This window comes from Aethalodelphis obliquidens, unplaced genomic scaffold (assembly GCF_003676395.1).
Source record: "Aethalodelphis obliquidens isolate GAN/ISIS:26980383/991018 unplaced genomic scaffold, ASM367639v1 scaffold28, whole genome shotgun sequence".
Classification (NCBI taxonomy): Eukaryota; Metazoa; Chordata; class Mammalia; order Artiodactyla; family Delphinidae; genus Aethalodelphis; species Aethalodelphis obliquidens.
In genome coordinates this window covers 22,820,937-22,848,349 of record NW_020837972.1, presented here as the reverse complement: position 1 = coordinate 22,848,349, position 27,413 = coordinate 22,820,937, and the positions used below count along the sequence as shown (strand labels likewise).

The following is a 27,413-nucleotide window of genomic DNA, read 5'->3' as shown; positions in this document are numbered from 1 at the left end:
GGGTTTCTGGAGAGGAGCTGGAAGTTAAGATACTAAGGTTAAAAATCCCCTGATTTCGAACATCGGCAATGGTTTCAAAACTGTTTGAAACACGGCCCAGGTCATCCGTGGGCTGAAGGTGGTACGAGGGCCACTGTGCAAGCTCAGAGCCAAGGGCGAACAGGACTTTGCAGCTTTGTGATGACGTTCACCTGTGATCGGTCCTCCCCACTGCCCCGCAAGGCTGCAGCAGACGTTACTACTGTGATCCCTGCATTACGGACAACAAGCCTCGACAGGTGGACAACTTACCCCAAATCACAGAGTCTACCCAAAATGCGGCGATACATCCGGGGCTTGTCCAGAGCTGTGTGACCCCAAGCCCCCTGTTAGCTCAGAGTTTCTTGAGGGGCCAGCAGTCTACCACGGGTGCTGCAAGACGAGTTTAGGTCCACAAGGAAGAGAAACAGAAGCACTTTCTACTTAATAGTGATGCATCTCTTTGCAGGTATATTTGAAAAACGTACGCCAAACACAGATGTTATGGGGACTTCCCTGGTGGTCCAGTGGTTAAGAATGTGCCTTCAAATGGCGAGGACGCAGGATCTATCCCTGGTCGGGGAACTAAGATCCCACACGCCACGGGTCAACTAAGCCTGTGTGCTCTGGAGCCCGCGTGCCACAACTAGAGAGCCAGTGCACCACAACTAGAGAGAAGCCCGCGCGCTGCAACGAAGATCCCACACGCCGCAACGAAGACCCGATGCCGCCAAATAAATAAATAAATACAAATAAATAAGTTTATTTTAAAAAGGTTATGTGTGTTATTGCTTAAGACTTTACCCTCCTCTTAAGAAGTAATATAAATTTATTTTATATTATAAAATAAATATAATATTTTAATTATGATAAAAATATAAAAATAATAAAAATATAAATTATATTATATATATAATATAATTATATTATATTATATATATAATAAAAATATAAATTATATATTTTATAAAATATTATATAATAAATATAATATTTTATATTATAAAATAAATATAAATTTATTTTCTTTATTTATAAAAATATAGAACCACACATCAAGACCGTGATTCACAAGCATGTTGCTTTTAATGAGTGTGTTCAGTCTCTTCTGAATGAGAGGGAGGGGGAGGGGGAGGGGAGGCCCAGGAAGTGACGAGGCGCTTCTCCACACTGGCTGCACACGTCTCGTGACAAACGCCTCACAACAAATCCCGTTCATCTCTTCCAGAGCCTGGGAAAGCAACGGAGCTACAAGAGACCCCCCCAGGGGAGGAAGAGCCACTCCACTGGTCGCACACAAGCGTTCCTGCACGGCCCGCCCGGGGGGTGACGCACCCCTGGAAGCCATAGCAGCCCTGTCCCGCCGGCAGGGGATGGGCCTCTGCGGGGACCCAGAGTCCAGGGGATGGTGGCCCAGATGTGCATTGGGGCCCCCATCTCTGATCCTTTATTTTCCAAGGGAGAAAACGGACAAAAACGCAGATTTTCCTGGGAAATCTCCCAGCCTTAAGGTGTTTGCAGCCAATGCACTGTTTTAAAGCAGGAGGCCCTCCCCAGGCCCCGGGCAGAGCTGACCTTCGCCAGGTGACGCTCTTCCCCTCACAAGGTGTGTGTTGCCACCTTGTTCTAAGTGGGGACGTGCCTGGGGAGGAAAGCGACGCCCTCCTGATAGACACAAAGTCAGCCTCCCGAGGCCGACGTGCCCAGCCGTCCCTCCCGGGCATCTCTGCAGGGCCGACACTGCTTTGTCTCCTCCCCGCTTCCTTTCTTTTCCATTGTCTCCAAACGGCCACCATGGGCCCCGAGCAGTGCGTGTCGAAGTCCTTCCAGATGACGCCCACACAGTCCCCACCGGGACACCTGTCTTTATGGAAACCCCAGCTCAGGCTGGGCTGGGTCCCCCCTCCCCCCATTTCCCTGGCCCTGGAGCAGAGCAGTTGTGTTTGCTGTGAGGATCCTGCTGGGATGGGGGCTGAGGCAAGGCCCCGGAAGAGCTGAGTCTTCCACCGACCGCCGCCACCTCTGCCCTCTGTCCCGGCAAAGGAGAAGGCAGGGGATTCCCGGCCAGCAGCCCCTCCTTGGGGCCCCCCCCGGGGAAACCTGTTCTGTCCAGCCCCAGACACAAGCTCTGAAGGACACCTCTTCCTCACTCGTGCACCCTTTTGAGGAGAAGTCAGCAACGCCTGCTGCCAGAGGACTGGGGTTCTCCCTGCCCTTCCTCCCCACGAGGGCCAGAGGCGCGCCCACCTGCCTCGCACGCTCAGCCCGCACCTGTTCTTTCTTCTTGAGCGTTGTACGTCGTGAAAAGTCAGATTTCTTGCAAAAGCCACTTCTCTGAGAAAATGCAGTAGGCCAGGGAGACAGGATGTGCATCCCCTCCCGCGGCCCCATCAGTGGGGTGAGGGGTCCCCACTCACGTCCAGGTTTCTCCTGACTCCGAGGTCAAGGGTCAGTCCCAGGCACTGTTGCCGGGGCCATGCTCTTGTCACAGAGTTAGAGGAAAGTGGGCCCCTCCGTCCCCTCTGACCCTAAGCAGGCAGGAGCAGGTCCCACGGGTGGGAGAGGATGAGTGGACAGGGGTCTCACCCCTGGGCTGCTTCCGGGCTGGCTCCCCGGGGCGTTAGTTTGTCACACCTGCCCCCAGATTCTAGTACCAGCCCCCCGTTGTCTGGCCTCAGTAGGGGAGGAGAGAGGATGTGCTCCCAGCTGGACAGCCTGGGTGGGCTCACGCCGTCAGGGAGGTGCTCCAGCCAGCGCCAGGCCGGGCAATGCTCAGGAGCTGGGAGCTGCTGTTTGCACCATCATCACAGTGGAGAGGGCGGGCACACGGGGGCTACACAGAGGTGACGTCCACCGTCCTGGGAAACCAGGCTCACCCCTGGCGAGGCCTGAGCTGACCTGTTCCCCTTCCACCTCCATCTGACTCACTGTCATCTGAGCATCCTTCAATCCCCCTCAGGACAGAAAGGAGTCACCACCCCTGCAGAGCACCCCCCCCCACCCCGGTTCCTCACCTGCTCAGGACCTCCTTGTCTACATCCCCGACGAGGTCCGAGCCCACGGAGCCCCATCTCCCATGTTCGCCCGAAAGCCCCCTCCTGGCTGTGTTTCCATGGTTCCAGAGCAAACCATCTGGGAGCAACACGAGGGGACTGCAGTCGTGCAGCTGGCCCATCCCTGTCTCCAGGCGTATTTTATGTGCCCTGAACGGTGCTCCAAATTTTTGGAAATTTTCATATTAAAAATTCTAGATTCTCTTAAGAAACTGGAAGCTTGGTCAAGTCTAGTTTAGAAAATGCAGGGGGGGTTGTGTTTGATGCCCTCTCTCTCCATCAAGCACAGCCCCCACACTGAGATACCAAGCAAAACAGCAAAGATGCTGCCTGGGCTGAGCCCGGGACCTGCGTGGCCTGCGGGGAGGGAGGGTCGGCCCAGGTGCCGGGTCACTGAGCCCTCAGCGGCCGCAGGAACGTACGTACGGATGGTGAGCGCGTGCAAACAAGCACCCACGTGAGCAGGCTGGAGACTGGAGCAGGTTCATGCTTCCCCGACACTGGTTTGTTTTTAGAGCTTTGCTTATTTGTTGGTTTAAGTAGATAAACAAGGAGGAGAATAAGAGCACTTACTAGTGGCATAATTTTTCTCTCTATTGGTTTTGATGTGGATGAATCTCTAAGCAATCATCTTGTCTTTTATGGATATATTGAAAACAATTAACTGAGAGAATAAAAACTTCATTTACATGCGATTCCCGCTGTATAAAATGCATGCATGAGCGTAAGGCATTAATAGGTCTACATCTAGGAAGATGGGCGCATTTTTCTTCTTTTATTTTGACTTCCATTAACACTGTTATGATCTGGTTCCTTAAAAAAATAATAACAGTATCACACCTGTTAAGCGATGGACCATTGCAGTGTTTCTGTTTTCAAATCTTAAAGCAATCAGCTCAACATCATGTTTGGGGGCCGGCTATCAACATCACAGCAACAACTAAATGCACGAGAGCTAAACCCTGAGCAGCGTACGTTTCTCGTTCGCAGCATAAAGCATAGAACAAGTTCGAAGGCGCTGACTGAAGTCTGCATTTATTTCCCAGGGAGGACAGGCTGCATTTTAAGGCACAGCTTTGGTGGTTCGCAGACCTGGACTCAGTACCTGCAGCCAGCGCTCCCCAACCAGGAAATGTGGAGGAGGTCGTTTCACTTTTCCAAGGTCAGCATCCTCATCATCAGAAAACCCCACTATGCACCACATGCTACACACAGCACGATAGGCAAAAATGCAGGAAAGGTACAGTTTAGGGGAAAAGACAAGCATTCATCCAATGACCACGTGATGAGTGTAAGTACCACCAGGGAATGGGACACAGTAGTGTCCAGGTGGGTCAGGGAAGGCCCCTCAGAGAGTGGCAACACAGCTGATCTAAGCTGCAGGCAGATGCGGCACGTGCAAAGGTCCTGTGGCTGAGGCAGAGAGGGAACGGGAGGGTGGCACAGAACAAGGCTGAAAAAAAGACAAGGCTTTGTAGACTTAGATGGTACTCGAAATGCACAGAAGGCTGTCGAGGGTTTTAAGCACGAGAGTCGCACAATTCAATGGACATTTCGAATAGTCGCCCCTCGGTATCTGAGAGGGATTGGCTCTAGGACCCCCCTCAGACACCAAAATCTGAAGACGCTCAAGGCACTTACACAAAATGGTGTAGTATTTGCATGTAAGCTACGCACACGCTCCCATATACCTTAAATCATGTTTAGATTACTTATAATACCTAATACAATATAAATGCTATGTAATTGTAAATTCAACGTAAATGCTGTGCAAACTGTTGCCAGCACGCAACAAACTCAGGTTTTGCCTTTGGGAACTTTCTGGAATTTGTTTTTCTAATGTTTTTGATCTGAGATCGGTGGAACCCGTGGGTGCAGAGGGCTGACTGTATTCCTCTGGACGCTGTGTGTAGCGGGGCAAGCCTGGCAGCGGCAGAACAGGTGAGAGACCATCACGGTGGCTCAGAGGGGCGATGACAGTCTTGGGCAAGGACGGTGAGTGGAGACGGGGCAGGAATGATTGGGGACAGGAGCTGGGAACCCAGCCAGCAGGCTGGTCTCGTTTTTCTCCTGCTGGGTGCCATCGGGGCCAGCAGGGGGCAGCAGAGGGCAGGCTCTGTCCTGCCAAGCGCACGACGCAAGTGCTCCGCCGCTAATGCCCCAGGTCATCAACATGCCCAGAATCTTCTTCAGCATCATGTGACACCGTGTGTGTCCCCAGTCCTCACCCACCTCACCGAGGCCCCAGCATGACTCAGCCGTTCCCGCCCCCAGCAGATGCAGCGGCCGTGGAAGCAGTCACAGGGCACCATGCGGCTGGGCCAGCTCCTGGCTAGGACCACGCCCCTTCCCCCTCCCGCGGTCACCCACACCCCACAGGCTGTCCTCCCTCCAGCAGGCAGAGAGGCAGCCCAAGCCTCCATCACCTCAACTCCCGCTAGCTAGACAAGAGGGGTGAACGCTCACTTTCCCATCAAAGAGGTGCCTGTCTAGACGCCCTCATCGACCCACACACTCTCCCAGCCTAGCCCAGCCGCAAATAACAAGTGCACGCATCCGGGCTGACCTCAGAGGAGAAGAGATCGATAAACCAATACTGCACGCCCACCCTCCCAGCGGGGGAGAGAACGCCACGTGCGGACAAGTCTGTCCTGCTCATCGGCGTTCCCAGAGTCCACAACGGTGCAGAGCACGGGCGTGGGGCTGAATCAATGTCTGCCGGATGAATGAATGAAGGTCTGCGTCACCGTTTGCAGGATTCCCTACCAGGATGAAAGCAGCCCAGGCCACGGCCAGCTTGGGAGACCTCTGCCTCCTCAGACTCCTCCCCGCCACCCTGCCCCCCAACCCCTGCCTCGGCGCTGCTCAAAACCACAGCCCAGCCCCATCTGGATGGGCTCACAGGGGCCCCACCCAACAGCCCGCTCGCACAAAACAGAAAACTTGGCATCGCCAGCTCGGCTGCTGCGTGGCCGAGAGTGGAAAATGCAGGCAGCTCTGCGCAAACCACAGAATCATCAAGAGCTTCGGGAACGGGTGTTAATGACAGTTTTATTTCACGGGGGAGAAGAGGAACCAGACTAACGGAGTGGCCGCTGGGACAGTCTCAGCGTTTCTCCGATAAACAGAACCCTCTTGGGACAGGGGGACGAAGGAGGGAGCTCACTAGTGGACACCCGACAAGCTGTGACTGGAGCTGCAGGGTCACCACTCTGCTAGCTGCCACCTTCCAGGGGCACCGGCAGATGCGCGGTCGGACCTCCCACGCGCCCCTAATAAGCTGCCCGCCGCCACTCTTCATCACAAAGGTCACAGAATGATGACTGGAGGCTTCAACCGACACAACGCATATACTTTCAGGAAACCAAACTGAGTTGTGAAACCTACCACAGGGCTGAATTTTCAGTGTCAGAATCCATTAGGTGACTCGTCCATGGGGAGGGTCTAAGAGGCGCTACAAGCTGAACAATAAAGCGTGGATTTGCGAGATTGTCTTTGCAGAGAGGCAGCTCGTGAGCTCGAGCAGGACCCCAGGCGGAAGGGCTGCTCCAGCCAGTATGGGACCCCAGGCAGAAGGGCTGCTCCAGCCAGTATGGGACCCCAGGCAGAAGGGCTGCTCCAGCCAGTACGGGACCCCAGGCAGAAGGGCTGCTCCAGCCAGTATGCGAGAAGCAGCCCAGTGGCAGGGGGCAAGGCGGGGGCTGACATGCACCCTTCGGGCGAGAGGCTGTGAGCCTGTGCTGACTCCTCGGGGAAAGCTCTCGTGGCTTGTGTCTGCAGGGCTAAGGGCCGCGTCTGCATGGAAACATCACCTCTTCTCTCTGAGGGTCAAAGGGGTCTGAATCATGGGACTCCCCTGGCGGTCCAGTGGGTTAAGACTCCGCGCTCCCAATGCAGGGGGTGCGGGTTCGATCCCTGGTCGGGGAGCTAAGAGCCCGCGTGCCACAGCGCGGCCAAAAGAAAAAGGGGCGGGTAGGAATCTGCATGAGGAAGGAGGCCAGCCTGGAGTCATTTCAAAGGCACGCTGCCCAGGTGGCAATTCACAGAGGAGTCACTTGAACAGCAGGTAGACACCCCAGATTTGGGAGGTGGGGCTGACGGCATCTTGGGGGTGTTTTTGAGCTGCAGCAAAACCACCCAGTGTTTGGCACGCAGAGCTGGTCCCCGGAGGGAAGGTAGGTCATCTTGCCTAAGGAGCCCGAGGTCTCTGGGGAGACAGGTGGCTGGCACCCGTGTGCCCCAACACGAGCTGCGGAGTCTTGGAGCTCTGTGTGGCGGACCTGGGTGGTCCAGTAAAGGCCAATGGTAGAGAAAGGAAATGGGTCCCCTGAAACCAGTGACCTCATTTAAGACAGGGACTGAATTAAGGGTGGAGGGCTAGTGTTTGCTAAGACCCAACCTTTTGGAAAAGATAAGCACGAGAATGAATCTGTGCACTGGCAGCATGGAAGCTGGCGTCGCGGGCGGGGACGGGGTGGGGTGATTAAGTGAAAAGCACAGGTGTGTGAGGTGACCATATGGAGTCTCGAGGTGTGGACCTAGTCATCCCAATAATGGGTCAAAAGGTAGGTACAGTCCAGCTAAGTCCCAGAGTTTCCATCAATCCCACAAAATCCACCAGGACCCACAGACTCAGATCCTGGAAGAAAGTCAGCCAGGCCTGAAGGGAGGGAACAGGAGGACGGCCCAGAGTCTCAGCTGAGCCGGGCCATCAGCTGCCCTCTCGCCTCCACCACCAGAGCTGGTTCCGCTCTCAGGGTCCTCAGCCCAGTGCGTCTTCAGGAAGGGACGTGGGCTGGCCCAGGAGAGAGGGCTGGAGAGACACAAACCAGCCCGAGACACTGCACCTCAGCAGTGATCTCCAAGGAGCAGCCGTAAGCTAAGGTGGGGAGTTCAAGCAGGCCGTCTGGGCAGCCTGGGGCCCTCTCCATCTGCGTTTAACTGCAGCTACAGACAATGCGACCAAGGCTTTGCCCGACCCCCATTCCCACGGTGTCCGCGTGGCGATTTCAAAAACACAGAGTGAGAAGCGGTATCTCCTCTGCCCGGGTGCACCTGGAACGCCCCACGGGAGGATGAGAAGCGGTACCTCCTCTGCCCGGGTGCACCTGGAACGCCCCACGGGAGGATGAGAAGCGGTACCTCCTCTGCCCGGGTGCACCTGGAACGCCCCACGGGAGGATGAGAAGCGGTACCTCCTCTGCCTGGGTGCACCTGGAACGCCCCACGGGAGGATGCTGGGTGGTTAAGACCTGCTGAGTGATAAGAGGCACCGCGTACCCACAGTCACGCCCAGGACCACATGTCGGCTGGACAGGCTTCCCTGCACACAGTAGGTGCTCTGTGTGTGGCAAACTGGCCAGTTAAGTGACGGGCTTTTACACGAGTATCAGATTACTGGTCTCCTGTTTCTTTTCAGTGTACTTGGGAAACACGGCAGTTGCTACGCACTGAATTATCCGGCATCCATGTTTGGCTATAAAAGCGGTGGAGAGCGCTTTCGCTGTTCCCCGGAAGCGGAAAGACCACTGTTTCTAGGATTCAGGCTGACGTCCTCCATGCCGGCCCTGACACACAGCTGAGCAGGCTCCTCTGTGGAGGGGCGACGGGGCGCAGCGACCATGTATCTGCCTCCGTGTTCCATCACATCTGTCAGAGTGAAAGGTCTGGGCACAGAAATCTCACGCCTTAGAGGGGAAATCTGCCACCCCGCAGTGGTGGCTGTCTCACTCAGAAACCTGGCCACCCTCCCCGAGGGTCTCAGTAGCCCTACTGACCTGGAAGGGGCTTCCTATAGACTCCTACGCTACCCTCTGCGGTAGACAAAATGACACCCCCTCGCCCAGAGAGATCCCATCCCAATCCCCGGAACCTGTGAGTGTTACTTTACGAGGGAAAGGGGCTTTGCAGGTGGGGTTAAGTTAAAGCTCCCGAGATGGGGAGATTATCCTGGCTGTTCCACAAGGACCCAGTGTGATCAACCAGAGTTCTTGTGAGAGGGAGGCAGGAGGGGCAGAGGCAGAGGAGAGGTGACCTCAGAAGCAGAGGCCAGAGAGAGAGGTCTGAAGAGGCCGTGCAGGCAGAGGGAGAGATAAGCCAAGGAGTGGTGGGGTCTTTGGAAGATGCAAGGACACAGAGCTCCTTGGAGCCTCCAGAAGGAATGCAGAGCCGCCGGCACCTTGACTCCTGCCCAGGGAGACGGAGGCTGGAGACGTGGCCTCCAGAGCATGAAGATGATGAAGCCGTGTCGCTTTAAACCATCCCATTTGTGGTGATTTGTTACAACAGCGACAGGAAGCTAACACAGCCTTCTTCTGGAGAAAAGGTGGCTACGTTGGATAATATAAAAACATTCAACTTGCACATGCCCAAAACAGTCAAAATGAAACATAACAGACAATGAGTTCATGCTGTGACAGGCACATGGCCCTTAGAAGTCAAAGGATACAAGCAATGAAAATGCAAATGGCCAATTCAATAGGAAAAAGTGTCTAGCCTCACGCATAATCAAAGAAATGCAAATAAAAGCACAACAATAACATTACCAGGAGACATCTTGCCACCAGGGTTTGCAAGGATGTGGGGAAATCGGGGCTGCCTGGGGACAATGTAAACTCTTACAAGCTTTCTGAAGGGCACTATGTGTATCAAAGGTGTGTGTCGATGTGTATCAAACGTTAAAGTGTGTATCTCACCCAAAGTAGCCAAGGCAGCCTGGGAGAGCCAAGCTGGGGGGGTCTGAGCCCCTCTCAGGACCTATTAGAGATCCGCAGCAGTTTGGAGAGCCAGGAATTGGCACCAGAATAAACAGATAGGAGCAGAGTCCAGAAACAGAATCGCACGTAAACAGTGACCTGATTTATGGCAAAAGTGACACTGCAGTGTAAAGGGAGGGGGAGGGGATGTTATCTTTTCAACAAACAGAGCGAGGTAAATTAGCTATTCACCTGGGAAAAATAAATAAATCTTGACCTCCCCTTCATAGCACACACAGAAACAATTATAGAAGGACTAGGTCCAAAGGTGAGGGAGGAAACAATAAAGCTTTCAGGGAGCTGGGGGACTATCTCCATGAGCTTGGGTGAGGCAACATTCCTGCACCAGGACACAAAAGCCCGAAGCATAAAAGGACAGCTTGATGAAGTCGACCACGTTGAAACTTAAAACTCCAGGAGGCAGCCCAAGAGTAAACAGGCAAGACCCCATCGGAAAGAATATTTGCAATGCATATATCCAACAAGTGACTCATACCCAAACTATATAAAGAACCCCTAAAAAAATCCGTGAGAAAAAGAAAGCAGACATCCCAATACAAATGTAGGCAAAAGACCTGAATAGTGTATGCGAAAAGGCATAGCAGGATGGTCAGCAAGCATATAAATAGTGCTGCAGGTAAGAAGCCCTGCCCGAGACGAGTCTCCTCGAGGTAACGCGGAGCAGAGGAAGCCGGGAGCATCTCAGTCGGGAGGTCAAGTGCCCGCATGTGTCTGAGCCGCAGTTCTGTCCAGTGGGGACGTTAAGGCCAGAGGCTCAGGGTCACTCAGGAGCCACCTGGAGTCCACTCCGAGGGTTCTCTATTCAAACACCTTGGCTGGTGAAACGCGCGTGCTGACTCAGGGGCCAAGGTGCCCCCGAGACATTAAACAGGCTTTTTGGGAGAAGAAATCTGTCCGGCTTGGAAGGCAAAGCTCAGGGAAGCTTGGGGGCAGGGGGGATGGGGGCAGGCCCCAGGGTGTGACTGGGCCCCAGACGGGTCCCCCCATCCACCCCGGGCCCCTCAGCATGGCCCCCTCTGTCGTCTCACGGTGCCCAGGGTCAGAGGACAGGCTGGGCTCACGAAAGTCCAGATCCAACTCGCCCTCTGCAGCCTGACCGTCTGGACTAACTGATGGGACCCGATGTCCTCGGAAATGGACTGATGACATGACCACGTGGTGTCCCAGAAACGCAAGCCCAGCGCCTCTGGTGGGCCACCCTCATGCTTGGGTTTAACTAAGTGTCCCCCCTAGGACCCCCAGGACAGGCCTGGGGACCGGCGTGCGGCCACTGTCCCTCAGAAACCCCAGGGAGTCCCCACTCTGTGCCAGGAAAAGACGCCACGTCAGCCCGGGCCCTGCTGCCGGGCTAAAGCGCAGCGGCTCCGAGCCACGCACCCCTCGACGATGACGGGACCATCCCCACGTGTCCTCTGAGCCCCTCTCGCCCCGCCCCCGCCCACCGGCGCGGGCTTCCGCAAAAACAGTTTCCCATCGCACAAATCATTTTAACTCAAAAGAGCATGCCTCCACAAACGTCCTCAGAAATGCAAAAGCAACCTTCAGAGGAAAAACCCCCAAAACCCTAGAGAACGCCCGGCTGAGACAAGCCGCAATTACTGTCCTCGGTTGGTTTGATAAAATTTCCTCTCCGCCTCTCCTCAGGGCGACAAGCCTTCACTCAAAGACTTTCTTTTTTAAAAATAACTACAGTAACCCACCATTAGAACAGAGATTGCATTCTAATCCACCCTTTCTTTTTCTCTGGTTTCCAAACTGGCACCTTCCTGACTTCAGAGAAGGAAAAAATGTGAACTTCTACAAAACGTCCAGCAGCTGCCTCGAGGCCAGCCCAAGCCGGAATTCAAGCTACAGCAGGAAAGTGAGAAGGATTTGCGAAGGACTGACCCCCCTGCTGCCCCCGCCCCACTCCCACCACCCCCCACCCCTAGCCCACACCATCTTCTGAACTACTCCAGTGACAAGAAGGTGTCAAGGACCAGTGAAAGACAGTGCCCCAGGGAGCCCCTGCCCAGAGCCTTCCAGAACAAAGGGATGCTTATCCAAACATCCTTCCTTCGCTGTTGGGAGTCTGGAAGGGTGGTGTGCTTAAAGAAATAAGAACTGTGTTTTCAAAAAGCATAGCAACGCTCAGTTTCATCTGCTGCTGCTTCTCCAGCCACCCCTGAAGCCCAGTGGCTTTCAACAGCACTCGAAGCCATCCCCGCCTCCCTCCAGCCGTGACCCAGGTCACATAGCACAGCTCAGGAGGAGACGTCTGCACCTGCTTCCTGCCCACGCCTTCCCGGGCCCCTGTGCTGGGGCCCAAGAACGCACTGTCACTGGGGGCAGCGGGTTCCGGGAATGCCTCTCCCCATGTACTGCTATTCTTCTGGGTCATCTGGACGATTATTATTGTCTGTGGTTGACAGCTCATAACGCTGCATCTTCAGAAATGAATTAAACACACACACACAGCTCACAAGAGCAGCAGAGGGGAAGGAATCTGGCTGGCGGCACCCATTCGCACAGTGACCTCACGTGCAGAGACGGAGCTCTTCCTGTTCTCTCTGCTATTTGTCACTCCATTGCTCCCTGAACCGCTAGAGGCGCGAGAGAGCAGCCTGGGGAGAGGGGTCCATTTGCAAGTAGACACACACTTTTCCAAGAGCATAGAAGAGAGGCTACACCTCTCACAACGGGAAAATACAGGCAAACAATGTCATTCACTCCAACAAACTGCTGGCAAAATACTGGAACCAACTCAAGTGCCCATATGCAGGAGGGGAGTTGACAACCACATGACGGTTGAATAAATCCGCACAGCAGAGTGCTATGCAGCTGTAAAAGAAAGAAAGGATGTGGACGATCTCTATGAACTGCTTTCCAGGGTAGACTGTGGAGTGAACAACTGCAAAGTTCAAAAGGGTGGAGTTTTTTTGGGTTTTTTTGCGGTACGCGGGCTTCTCACTGTTGTGGCCTCTCCCGCTGCAGAGCACAGGCTCTGGACGTGCAGGCTCAGCGGTCATGGCTCACGGGCCCAGCCGCTCCGCGGCATGTGGGATCTTCCCGGACTGGGGCACGAACCTGCGTCCCCTGCATCGGCAGGCGGACTCTCAGGACTCCTGCGCCACCAGGGAAGCCCACAAAAGGGTTTTTATAGCACTCTACCCTTCATGGAAGAAAGGAGATATAAGAAAATGTACATGCACCTATTTGTTCAATGCAAACAAAACACAGAAAGGATAAACCAGAAACTAAGAGAACTGCTTACCTAGAGGGCATGGCTGGGGATGGAGTGCAAAGAACAGAGGACGGAGCAGGACAGGGTGGGGTGCCACGCCTCTGAGTGCACCTGCTTGTGTAGATCTGACCCTTAGGACTGTGGTTACATTTCACATACCCCCACCCCAAATACATCAATAACTAAAATTGGCCAGAACGGGGCACAGCCATCACTGAGTACACACAACCACAGACGAATCTAACTGTATCACAAATGATTAACCCGCTCTGAAGGGAAGGGAGCAGAAAGGAACCAACCTAGGTAACTTTGTGAAACAGAATTTCCACCGTATAGTGTAAGCTAATGGCAAAGAGAACGTGAACAAATATCGTCCTCTAGCTGGTACATTTGTTTCCCACGGGGGCATGGGTTAGCAATCCTGAACGACTCTGTACGTGTAATATATTTTATTTTACCAATAAGTAAAAGTACTGAGAATCATGAGAGCCAGCTTTGGAGAAGGAAAGATATTAAAAAAAGCCTCGGGGCTTCCCTGGTGGCGCAGTGGTTGAGAGTCCGCCTGCCGATGCAGGGGACGCGGGTTCGTGCCCCGGTCCGGGAAGATCCCACATGCCGCGGAGCGGCTGGGCCCGTGAGCCATGGCCGCTGAGCCTGCGCATCCGGAGCCTGTGCTCCGCAACGGGAGAGGCCACAACAGTGAGAGGCCCGCGTACCTCAAAAAAAAAAAAAAAAAAAAAAGCCTCGAATGAATCCTGTGGTCTTTGATTGCAAAGCGTTATCAGAATGAACTTACACTTTTTAACATATACATACAGATGGATAAATAAAGATAAATATATAAATGCGTGTGTTTGCTTGTTTAAGTACATACATACATTTCAGAAGCAATGACACCCCAGTAGAAATGAGCACACTTTGCACCCAGATCCTGGTTTCTAAACACCACTAGCCAATAAAATGAACCAGGGCTGCTTGGAGAAATGGTGGAGTCCATGAGCCTAGAATATCTTTAATGCTAGAAAGTAAGGAAAGACTCAAAAACGAGGAAAGCTTATCGGAAGGACACAGAAGCCCACTGGGAAAAAGCTCCCAATGGTCAAAGCTGGGACAACTTGAACAACAAAATAAATAATGACAGTATTGGATTAGAGCCTACAGAACAAAATGGCCAAGAATCATATTGACATGAATAAATGAGTAATTTGTCCTTATATTAAAGTTCCAACTAACAAATGTAGAAAGAATGATGGAAATAGAAAATCAACATTAGGCAAACACTACAGTAATAATTTTTGCAGGTAATAACCATTGATGGACACTAAAATTTTTGGAGAAAGTATCATGAGAGGTATGACAGCTGTGTGGTTTCATGGTATCTCCCTCACAAGAGATTATAATTTGCAAAGGGAAAAACGGTAACTTTACGATGGATAACGCTGGAAAACACCCCCTCAACCAAGCAAGCAAAGTGAGCATCACTGATGATGATAAATGCCATCCTTTACTGCCTGCATCCGGTCTGAATTGTGTCCCCAAATCCATCTGTTGGAGACCTAGTCCCCAGGACCTCAGGATGTGACTGTATGTGGAAACGGGGCCTTGAAGGGGTAATTAAGGTAAATAAGGCCATAGGGTTGTTCCCTAATCCCATATGACTGGTGTCCTTATAAGAAGAGGACAGAGGTCACATAAGGACACAGCGAGAAGGCAGGGTCTACACACCAAGGTAAGAGGCGTTAGGAGGAACCAACCCTGACGACACCTTGATCTCCACCTTCCAGCCTCCAGGATGCGAGACCATGAAGGTCTGCTGTCTAACCCCCTCGTCTGTGTTACTTTATCCAGTAGCCACAGGAAACTCACACAGTCCGGTGTGAGCCGACAAGAAAGGCACAATTTCACTCCTGTGGTGCTCAACCTCGTCGTGAGAAAACGTCAGGTAATCCCACACTGAGAGACGCTCTCCAAAGTGAGCGTCCTGGACAATGCAAGCGTCGAGGCGCTGCAAGACCAAGGAGCTGAAGAACCACGACAGGCTGGGAGGTGAGGGGACAGGCGAGGTCCCGTATGGAAAAGCCCTAGGCAGGAAAACTGACAAGCTCCAAAGCACCTGTTGACTAGTTAATATCACTGTGAATTTCCTGGTTTCAAGAACTCTACTTTGAACTATTAACATTAGGGTGAGCTGGGGGTATGGGAACTCTGTCCTATTTTGCAGTTCTTCCTTAAGTTTAAAATCATTTCAAATAAAAATCTTAAAAAACCCATAGAGGTTGTAAACTGGTGACCGACTAGCCCAATTCAACCCACAGATGAGTTTTGGTTGAAAATGTTAACAGCGAATTTGAATTCGCTGCCAACAATACAACTCCGGAGATACAATTTCAAATCCAGGTGGTGGCTTCCCTTCAAAAATCAGAAGCTGTGGCGCTACCTCTGAGCAAGCCACGTCGCCCACTCCATCTGCAGGACCAAAGCCCCCTGTGTCCTGACGCCGCTCCCCGCATCCAGATGGCTTGAGAAGGTACAACCCTGAGGGCACAGGGCCCAGCCCCCACCAGGGGAGAGCCCAGGGCTTCCCTCAGAGCTTGTCCCCAAGCACGTGTGCGTCTCGAGACTCAGATGGAAGTCCTGGGGCCGGAACTGGTCAGGACTTCTGTGCACAAGGCCCACCCCAGCATTTAGATGCTGCAGTCGTCAAGGTGCACGAACCCCACACAGGTGATGCTGGGAGAACAACACCCACTTCCCCGCCACCCTCTGGCCCGTGAGGGGCATACAACCCTCACACACCAACAGACATCCTCCCTCCCGCTCTCTCCTGGGGCTTTGAACTGTGAGGAGGGGACACATGCAGACACAGAGGTGGCCCTCACCCAGCACCAGCGCAGGGCCCCTGTCTGGCCCTGACCACCCCTGGGTGGAGCTCCCTCCAGCCCTGTGAGCTGCAAGATGTCCTGGAAAACGCCCTCTTTGCTAAAGCTCCTCCGAGGCTGGAGTCTGTTCCTGCACCGCCGACTATGAACTGAACAAGCGCTAACCAACCCCCGTCCCGGCTTACGAATGACGAAATGCAGGCAGGGAGGCTAACACCCCACTCGAGATCACAGCTGGTTTTTGTTGAGTCAACGTATGAGCCAATGAATAAACATCTCGGAGGACAAATGATACCCTCGTGTTTACTTGTGAGTGTTTCATGACGCAGATTTTCTTACTACCCTCTAGATTACTCGCCTCTCTCACTATGAAACGACTTCAGATGGGCGATTCCAGCCCCTCCCCACGAGGCTCACACTGTGAACGGCTATGGCAGCCACGCTGCCCCAGCCTCTGAGCTGGCCACCGTGATGGTCCTCCTGTGTGGCTGGTCCTCCTGTGTGGCGGCCGCCGAGCCTCCCACGGACTCACCGCGAGAGGTGCACGGCCGTCACGGGTCAGAGCTGGGCAGGCAGCACGGTCTGTGCTCTGACCACAGCCCCATCGCTGGTCCTCCGGGAGGGGGTGTCAGACGCACAGAGGGGCGGACCTTCCATTTTGGCCACTTCCCGGGCCAAACATCACTGATGCTAGGACATCGCTGTCATTGGACTCAATCCCTTCCGAACTTTATGACAATCTGATGGATGGACGGCCTGTCTTTGGGACTGACAGAGAGCGCTAAAGCCTGATTGATGAGTAATTTTTAGACAACAGCCATTGAAACTGAACTTAGCTCTGCAAGAGACTGGCTTTTGGTTTTCTAATTCTCAGAGTTTCCGAAGAATCTGCTTCTCTCAGGCTTTGCTTCCTTCTGGGGGTAGAAAGGCCTCATCTTCGTTGACCAGGGAAAGGTGACCATTCAATCTTGACTTACAAATCAAGGTTCCGATTAGAGGCCGTGGCAATTCTAACTGGCCAGAACACGGCCATTTCTGACCCATCTTTTAGGCAGGGGACTTTGTCACTTGCTACAGGGACCAGTTAACCACGGCAGCGTTGTGCCCTGAGTAACTTCTAGAGGGGGCTGTGCATCTGCTCCCCGTTTCCATCCCTCTCAGCTGGACGGTCTATTGCAACAGCCTCTACGTCGCTGCCAGCTGCCCGGCCAAGGGCCCTGAGCTGGGAAAGGCTGCAGCCCAGCAGGCTCCCCGCGCCGGCCGGGACGCTCAGCAGAGCAGCAGAGACCACCTGCAAATCAGCACGACTGGGCGCGGCCAAAGGACAGGGTCGGAATCTGGACAGTCTGATGGTTTGGGAAGCAAGGGACATAAACGAAGCAAAACACTGTGATGGGTTTGAACACAGGCTCTGAGGACACACACGCTGGGCCCCAGGCATGCCCGACACAGAGATTCCGGAGACGACATGGAGCAGAAGCCCCGGCTACACGGGCCACCACCGTCTGTCAGCCGGGTCCCACCCACAGACAGCACAGAGCCGTAATGAGCGCCGGGGGCTCAGAGCAAAGCCCCTGGAGATCAGGGCAGTGGGCTCTGGCTTGTTTATTTCATTGTACCAGTAACCGGCTCGAGTTGGTTTCCTAAGAAAATACTGAGAACATTGTTTTTAATGTAAGGATCTTTATGGCAGAACATCCCAGAAGACATTGGCTGGTGGTGAGGTCCTGAGGGTAGCGGCCCCTGGAGACGGCCCTACTCGGAAAGGGGCTTGGGGGGAGGGAGGGAACCCCGATAAACAAAACAAAATCAGCCCTGCTCTTCAAGCTCCAGGTTCACACCAGCCTGATCCAGCAAGGAGGGTGGGTGTGGGCGTGTGTGCGGCTGTGTGTGTGTATGTCGGGTCTATGTGTGTCCTGGGTGTGTCTGTGTGTGTGCTAGGTCTGCATGTGTGTGTGTCTGTGTRTGTGTGGCGGGTCTATGTGTGTCCTGGGTGTGTGTGTGTGTCTGTGTGTGTGCTAGGTCTGCATGTGTGCGTGTATTTGTGTGTCAGCGTATGTCCTGAGTGTGTGTGTGGCTGTGTGTGTGTGGCGGGTCTATGTGTGTCCTGGGTGTGTCTGTGTGTCTGTGTGTGTGCTAGGTGTGCATGTGCGTGTATCTGTGTGTCAGCGCATGTCCCGGGTGTGTGTGTGTGCATGCACGGACACGTCCCTGCCCTGTGAACTCACTGAGGGTCTGGACACCGGGAAGCCCTGCACTCAGGCCACGCGCCCCTCCCTCCGCTGCCCGCTCAGCCTCGCGCCTCAGCTGCAGGCCCTGGTCCCAAGCCCCCCGCTCCCCAGCACAGCCCACAGCCGCAGCACAGCCTGGCCCCCAGCGACCACCGTGACTCACAGCCCCCTTCCCCAGGGCCACTTCAGCCTCAAGCACACATCGCTTCCGGAGTCGTCCAGAGCAAGGCTTCTCTGCTTCTACACACTGGGGTTACAGACTTGCACATCTCGATGCCACGTTATAAAACCCCCAACACTGGAAGCACTAAAATGCCACTGCTTCCCGCCAGGACCAAATTTCCAACACAGGCTGAGCCCGCCGAGCTCACTCCTGCCGAGTTAGCTGCGTCCGCACCATGGCAGCAAGGGAAGGGCCTCTGCCCGGGGACGAGCGTCTCTCCACAGAAAGGGGAGCCACATAAACATACACGAGTAACAGCACAGCTCCTGACGAGGCTACTCCACGGTGCTGTTGCCTCTGAGCTCGGCACTTCCTCAGCAGCCATCTACTGAGCCGCTGCTGTGAGCCAACGCTCAGTGCCGGGCATCGTGAGGAAGGAACCAGTGATCCCAAACAGGGTCCAGGGCAGCCCCTCCAGAAACGCACAGGCTGGCTTAAGAGGTGATCGATTTGCATAAACAATAACATACGGTCCTCGGAGGTGGTACGGACGCAGTGCAAAGACGGCCTGGAGGGAAACGTGGCCCTTCCCTGGGGACATCAGAGAGGGCTTCATGGAGGAGGTGGGACTGACCTCAGAGACGTGGAAAGAAGGCCTTCCAGACAAAGGGAGGGGCACATGCAAGGGTGGAGGCCCACCAGGCCTGGACTTCAGGGGAGAGCGAGCGTTTCCATTCCTCCAGACAGACATTCAAGCAGAAAGTCAGACTGGAAAGGTCTGCTAGAGACCGACCGTGAGGCCTGGAGTTGAAATGTGTCTTCAGGGAAACCTTAGTCACCGAAAGATTTTAAATAGGTGAGTAAGGCCACCTGGCATGTGTTTCTGGAAGATAAGCCTGGAACTCGGGGAGAATGAAGCAGGGAGAACAGTCAGGAAGCTTCTAGCTCAGGCAGAACCAGGGGAGGGATGGCGGGGCAGAGCAGGTGCGAGGGATGCTCTGAAAATAGGGTCACAGCTGGTCCTGAGCAGGGACCAGGACCCAGGAGGGCGCCAGGGTGCCAGGCTCAGAGCGGAGAGAAGGCAATGTGGTGACAGAGGACAGACACAGAGGACGTGCGGGCTCGGGGGTAACGTGCCCACCTGCACACCTGGAGCCGAGAAACCTGCCCGGAAACAGGAGCGAGGCCGAGGGAAGAGGTGGGTTTCGTGTCATCGGGAACACCTGCCCGGAGGTGATGGCTGAAATCACGGCATCCCCGTGAATTCAGAGAAGTACACGTTCATGCAGAGGGGCTGAAGGAACACCTGTGTTAGGGAGTTACAGCAGGTGGTGCCGCAGAGGTGGGGCTGACACCAGGGAAAGGGCGGCACCTGCAGGGCGTGGACTGCCAGCCCGGGGCTGGGGCGTCAGGGGCTGCGGCGGGGCACGGGCCTTGACGGAGCCCAGATGAGCAGGGGTCTCTGGAGACGTGTGAGACCATTTTTGCAGTTCGAAAATGTGTATGGAAAGTGGAGATAGTAAAAATCGACTTTAAATAGTTTGAAGAAGGGAAGGGAGGTGGACGTCACATAAGATCTCTGGAACTTGGGAACCAGCGATGCCACTTCTGCACGCACACACCTAAAAGGACCAAAAGCAGGGTCTCGGAGAGACGCTTGCACACCCACATTCATGGCCGCATTATTCACAATAGCCTAAAGGTGGGAGCAACCCAAGTGCCCATTGGCGGATGCCTGGATAAACAAAATGTATGTCGTCCATCCACACCAGAGAATATGATTCAGCCTTAAAAAGGAGGACATTCTGGGACTTCCCAGGCGGTCCAGTGGTTGAGACTCTGCCCTTCCTCTGCAGGGTGCGCAGGTTCAATCCCTAGTCGGGGAACTAAGATCCCACATGCCGCATGGCACTGCCCCCCCCACAAAAAAGGAGGACTTTCTGACATTTGCTACAACACGGATGGACCTTGAGGGCTTGGTGCTCAGTGGAACAAACCAGACACAAAAGGACAAACCCTCTATGACTCTATTTACACGAGGCTCCCAGAGTAGCCAAAATCATAAAGACAGAAGGGAGAAGCGGGGGTGCCGGGGGCGTGGGGCTGAAGACGGGAGCGGGAGCTCGTGTTTAATGGGGACAGAGTTTCAGTTTTTCGAGATCAAGAGAGTCCTGGAGATGGAGGGTGGTGACGGCTGCACAACAACGTGAAACGTACTTTACTTCCGTCGCTGAACTGCAGGATTGAAAACGGTTCAGAAGGTCAATTTTATGTTATGTGTATTTTACCACAATTTAAAATGTTTTGTGATCTTCAGAAAGAGAGGGAGAGAGGTAGGTAGGGTGAGAGGGGCATTCTCAGGTCAGGACAGTTCGCCTGTGGACGGAAAGGGCGTGAGAGAGAGGGATGGAGCAGGCAGACAGCGGGCGCGGAGGAAGGGAGGGAAGGTTCCCGAGGAGGAGAAGGAAAACGTCCTTCCCTGAGGAAGGAGGGAATGATGACCAGAGGGACGTGAGAAACCGGCGAAACCGTCAGGATGAAAGAGAGAACAGAGCAACGGCTGTCGGGTGATGCCATCAGCCTGCGAAAGCACAAATACAGACGAACACTGGCCAGAAAGTGTGGACGGCTGGGCGGAGCTGGGTTCTGAGGGAACCAAGACGGGGCCTGACCTTCGTGGGGAATGAGGGTCGGGGGGCAGGGTGAGACGGGAGCTGCAGTGAGAGCGACTATGTCCTGACTCACTGGCTTCCCTCGATGGCCGCCTCACTGAGGAGGGGACGAAAACACAGGTGGACGGACCCGGAGGCTGGCACATAGTAGGGCTTCAGGTAATGTTGGTGGAATGGGATGGAACAGTATACAACGGAACAAAATAGAAAATCCTGGCGGGAAACGTCTTTGTGTGACTTCAAGCAATCAAACATATATTTAGTTCTTGTTACTGTACATATGGAATGGATAAACAAGGTCCTACCGTATAGCACAGGGAACTACATTCAGTAGCCCATGATAAACCATCATGGAAAAGAATATGAAAAAGAATGTGTGTATCTATATCTATAAATATTTTATATGTATAGGTGAATCACAGCAGAAATTAATGAAACATTGTAAATCAACTACACCTCAATAAACTAAATTTTATATATATCTATATATATTGCATTTTCTAATAAACTCCTTGAAAAACCACACCGTCAAGTGTCGAATCAACGCTGTATCACAGCACACGATCCTGACACAGGGAAAACCGTACTTTTTAAAGGACAGGTGCACATCTGTGTCCCCAATACATTTGTCGTTCTTATCGCCGACAAAGATAAACTGAAGGCAGAGAGAATTACGGTTACCATGGGGCAAAACAAACGGCTCATCACTCAAAACCGAAAGCATAAGAAAAGTCTCTTCAAAACACTGAACTGTTTCCCAGAGAGAACCAAGCTCTCCAACTGACTAATGGCGATTATCAGGATAAGGGAGAATCAGTCCGTATATCCCCCTCCTCCAAAAACGACCTTTATTGTAAATCAGAAATACCCATGATTGTGGCGCACACATCTACGAAGGTGGCATCTGTTCTTACAAGCCTTCTTACCCAAAGTCAACACTGTGTGTCCAACCCCACTGCCATCCGGGGGATTTTCCACCGCTGTTCACAAACAATCCCAAGAAAACGAATGCTAGGAAGAGGGAGATGCTAGTCCTGGCCAGCACCAATCCATCTAAGATTCTTTATACAATCATACACATGAATATTCCTCGCTGCAAAACGAAATCAAAGAACAGAAATGAGGACAAATTCACTCGAACTCACCAAATGGTGCCAGAGATGGACGGTGATGAGGGGGGAGCCCGATAAATTCTGGGAGAGCTTTGGCGTCGGGAAGACCTCCAGGGAAATCAGGTAGCTGCTCACAGACAGCAAGCAGTGCTTGTAATTTGCTGCCTCAGCAATCCTTGGAAAGAAATGAAAAATCATTACAAAACACACAGAAAAGAAAAAAACCCTTGGGTTTAAAATTTAATGTTAAGTCTGAGATTTTTTGAAATCATTTTTGGAGGGAGCTTTGATTTCTATCAAAGAGCTGCTCTCTCTAGGGCTTGATGCTGGTACCGAAAGGTGAGAGGGAGCCCTTGACCTCACAGAGCCTATAATCTAGTAGAAGAAGGGGGTTGGCCCAGGATGTGGGGAAGAACAGAAAGGTCAAAACAATGAGCCTGAATCCCAGCCATCCATTACTTGACCTTGGACGAGTGACTTACCTATTGGAACTCTGTCTGCCCTAACTATAAACCCATGTGGTAAGTAGTAGTGTGATAGACAGCTGTTGTCTTGTCACCCAGTAGCCCTTCACCCTTCTCCTGATAAAGGCACCTCAGCTTCCCTCCAGGTGATACCCCTTCCCCACGTGCAGCCCACGTGCTTCGGAGGGAACTCCATCCTTGACTAAGAGTAAAGCCTGCTATCCTGACCTGAATGCATCAGTGCACTGCATTCCTCAGACCATGCTGACTGTTCAGACGTGAGCACGTGGTCCAAGAAGATCCGAGGAGAAGTAACAAGATTCAGAAGGAAATGCTGGATTCTCACTTCTCTCTGCTGGACATCAGCCCTGAGCATGAGGTCCCAGAAGTGGCTTACAATCACGAGCAGAGAGACTGACTGGGAAGGGGATCCACCCCCTGAGAGCTGAGAGGTGGAGTTGAGTGACATCGACTGGATGCTGGATCGAGCAGCCCGTGCACCTTTCAGCTCATGTGATCCAACGAACTCCTCTTTTGCTTAAAACAGTTTACGGGGCTTCCCTGGTGCCACGGTGGTTAAGAATCCGCCTGCCAATGCAGGGGACACGGGTTCGAGCCCTGGTCCGGGAAGATCCCACATGCCGCGGAGCAACTAACCCCGTGCGCCACAACTACTGAGCCTGCTGCGCTCTAGAGCCCGCGAGCCACAACTACTGAGCCCGCATGCCACAACTACTGCAGCCTGCACGTCTAGAGCCCGTGCGCCACAACAAGAGAAGCCACCGCAATGAGAAGCCCGCGCACCGCAACGAGGAGCAGCCCCGTTGGCCGCAACTAGAGGAAGCCCGTGCACAGCAACAGAGACCCAACGCAGCCAGACACAATAAATAAATAAAATAAAATAATAAAATAAATAAATTAAAAAGAAAATTAAAAAATACAGCTTACGCTGGGGTTTCTGTCACTTACAACCCAATCAAAAGAATCCTGACTGGTATACACAGTACTTGTCTCATGGAGTCACGAGGCTGTAATGATATTCAGGGCCAGCACTAGGGCTAGGCAAGCAAGGAGCCTGGGGTGCAAGATCTAAGAAGGTGTTCACGTTCAGGGCCTGCCCCTTGCAGTGCTTGAATGACTCCCAGAACGCACACCGATCTGAATGTTGTGTTCTCGGTGTCTGCTCGAGCCCTCGCCCCGCCCGGCGTGTGGTAGGTGATCAGCAGATGTCTGTTGCCTGAATCTGAATTTCAGATGCAGCTACACTAGGATGCTTTCGGCGTGGAGTCATCCGGCCCGCGCTCGGGCCGCCCAGCCGCCTGCGGGTCTCTTGCCCAACCTGGACTCTGCGTGTCTCCTATTCAGTCTCCAAAGCTCGACCGGGGACTCTGCCCCCCACGTGCGTTTATGCCCACAGGACTATCTTCGTAACATCGAGCCGACCCCTGGGAGCCGGGGGCACCATCCTCTTCCTCCTCCCTCAACTACTTGCGCCTACTAACTGGCCTCAAAGCTGCTGACCTGGACTGGAGCCCGCGGGACCCACGCAGCTCCTGCAACCGCCCCCCTTCACACACCGCGCCCGGCTCTGCACACAGGGTCCTTATACGTGTCCCTAAAAAAGAGCAGGTCCCCAGGAGCACACAGAACTGTTCCTGGAATTGTCAATACGAGATGTTTAAAAAATATCGCTGTAAAGATTTAAAACCCAGCCCTGTCTTCATGGAAAGACCCTGCAAGAGGGTCTTTCCAACGGAAGGTCACCAAGGACCCAGGTCTGTAGCAAAACAGAGGCATGGTTTCCTCGTGTCTGAATATCACCGAGGTTGGAATCTTGAGCGGCTGCTGGAAGCTCAGAGAACATGGCTGATTTTCTGTCTGATTGCTCTTCTCTGGGAAAATGTCACTGGTGCAAGCCCAGGACGAGAAGACACACACAGAATAAGTCACACACATTAAAAAAAAAACACAAAAGACACTGAAAAGAAAGGAGCACGCTACTTCAGCGTTTCTCAACCACTGTTTTCCTCATCACCCCCTCCAGAGTCTTATTAGACATTTTTTCCTAACACCCCGCCATTAACCCACCAACACCCCGCCCATCCCGTGAGACTTTAGTGCCACAGAGATACAGTAAATCTGCTTACGCACATAAAACACGCTCCATACAACTCCGCAGAGTCACAACCACTGTCATAGCTCAGACTCCTTGTCCCCAAAACCAACCTTCACCCCACAGAGGTGATATCACCCCCACTGAAAATGCGTGGGGTTCAGCCCCTGCCGTGGAAACCTAAGACTGGCTTGACGTCACCAGGGACCAAACAAGACCCAAAGACAGAAGGATGTGGTCCCCGGTGACACAGAGGCCAGCTCGCTCGCAGAACGATGGGGCTGCCCAGGCGGACGACCTCTCCGCCCATGATTCCGGGGAGCTGAGATGTTCTGCGCTCACCCTTGCCAAGACCTCACAGCCCACGCTTCCCTGCGCAGGACTCCGTGCACTCATCACGTACGTAATTCCAGCAAGCAAGCTAGAAGTCATTCTTCTAGCAAAAATTAGGACTCCAATATTAGCCAACAATAAAATCACAACCCTGGGCATAAAACTCTAAAAATACAGCATCATTTGTCACACACGCCTCCTCCCCCTCCGTGTACGTTTTCTAATAGTTCATCCAGTCAGCTGTCCTCTCCCACTGGGAGGTAAGGTCCCTCAGGGCCGCATTCTTGCCCATTCTGTTCATTGCTCTCCCAGCTCCCAGAACCATGCCTGACACACGGTACGTTTTCAATTAACATGTGTTGAATGAATGAATCTTCTCACAGGCAGACAATATGGAACATATTGGAACAAATATAAAACACATGGAGAACCTTCTCTCGACAGACAGAACGCAAATCCAGAGCGGATTCCTGGGTTCCACCCCGGGAACACGTGGACTCAGCCAGATGTAGTCTGGGAAACACCGCCTTTGAGGGCAGGAATTGATACCAGACACCAAGTCACGGGAAGGCTGACGGTCTACACTGCACCCTCAGGAGCATTTTTCATCCGGAAAAGTGCGATTTCCCAATATGGACGGGTTTACAAGGATGTTCTCCAGTGACTCACTTCTCATGCAGCCAGGGAGGCCCTGCCTCCTGGCTGGGTTCGCCCTGTGGAGAGGCCCCGCTGGGGGTCCGGGGTCGCCGGGCCAGGAGGAGCCCACCGCTTCAACGCGACCCACCCAAGTCGACAACGACGAGACACCGGAAGAACTAAGAAATTACTGTTTACTTTTGAGATGCGATAACGGCGGGAAGTTTACTCTGTAGTTTTTAAAGAGTCTTTATCTTTTAAAAATAGAGACTAAATATTTACAGATGAAACTACATGATGTCAGAGATTGCCTCCAAATAACTGGTGAGGCCGGGTGGACAGAGGAAGCCCAAACGGCCGTGGGTTGTCCTGGTCATAACCCGGTGATGACCGTCTCTCTGTTTTTACAGATGTTCAAAATTTTTCATAATAAAAAGAGGGTTGTTTTGGTTTTTGTTTTTTTTTTTTACCCACTTCATTTAATCTCTCTGGTACCTCCAACTGTACTAAGAGTTTTGCTTTGGTTTCATAAATCTGACCCAGGTTTGATTTTTTTGTTTTTAACCTATTTTCCAGGGAGCAGTAACGCTTGGAGGCTGGGTTATCTGTCACTTTGGAGCTGATCATACCAGGGCTTGGGGGTCTTTCCTGGTTGGAAAACCAGCTCATTCTAGATGCAAGGAGGGAACGGGGCAAAGGAGACAGCCAGGGGGCGGGGGCCGCAGCGTTACGGCCCGTTCCCTCCTCTGCGCAGAGCCCTGCCCCACGCTGCCTCATCCAGGCCCCATGCCCTCTGCTTTGGGTGCATTCAACCAACGGGACCACCAGTAGGAAATCAGAGGCGTCAGAGAGGAGAGTGAGGCCCGCACGGGGCTGTCCCCGTGGGGCCACCCCAACTCGGCCCCAGCCCACCGAAGGGCCCGGTACCCGTCTGGTCCCCGCACGCACCCCTCCATCTTTGCACAGGGAACCGTGTTCTCCTGCCTCCTTCAGCCCAGGGCCGTAGCAGCACGCCCCATCTCCTTGTTCCGAGAACTTTCCTGTTACTGTACTCTATCCTTTTTAGTGGGGAGCCCACCCCGACCATGGCCTTGCAAACGGCCCCTCCATTTAACTTCCCCCAAGTCACCCATCTGGCCCCTATGGGGGACCCAACTGACACAGCCCAAAGTCCAGCCCTGCAGCCTCACCTATTTCGGCACTTTTGAGCCACGACCCCTCTGTGGGTCATCTCTGCCTTCAATTAAGCCCAGAGAGGATGGAAGATTCCAGGATCTCAGGGGCAGATCTGGGAACTCTGAAATCTTCAAGCAAAACACCCAAGCGTGTGGAGAGATGAGCTCTGGTCCTCAAGCAAGAGAAGTTAGCACACATGGGATAAGAAAAGGGGCCTCAGAAGAGGCCACTCCGAGTACGAGGGGCCCACAGTTAAACCAAGTTGTATAGGGAAATTAAAAAAAAAATTTTAACTGCAAATATTCCCTAGTAAATGAACTACTTTTCTAATGAGTTCCCACTCAAACATGGTGCCCTGCTCGCTCTGGGGTCTATCCTCATCCATCCCGTCAGAGCTGTGTCCTCGCTGACCATCAGGGGAGCAGCAATGAGACACTGAAAACACCAAGCAAAGGAAACCTGAACCTCATGAAAGATGCTGCCCCTGGTGCCAGGGGTGAGAGCGCCGGAGGGACTGGGGAGAATTCTCTAGTGGACGTGAGGTCTCTGGCCAACGGACAACCA

At 53.2% G+C, this 27,413-nt stretch overlaps 1 protein-coding gene across 2 annotated transcripts in view; it reads right to left on the bottom strand.

Annotated features, from left to right (window-relative positions):
- The window catches only part of ADGRD1 (adhesion G protein-coupled receptor D1), a 142,668-nt gene that overhangs the window by 67,773 nt on the left and 47,482 nt on the right, over positions 1-27,413 (bottom strand). For both annotated transcript variants that reach the window (XM_027125156.1, XM_027125157.1), the window contains one exon: positions 22,161-22,302. In XM_027125156.1, coding sequence (XP_026980957.1) covers positions 22,161-22,302 — 142 coding nt within the window. The remainder of the gene's footprint in view (positions 1-22,160; positions 22,303-27,413) is intronic.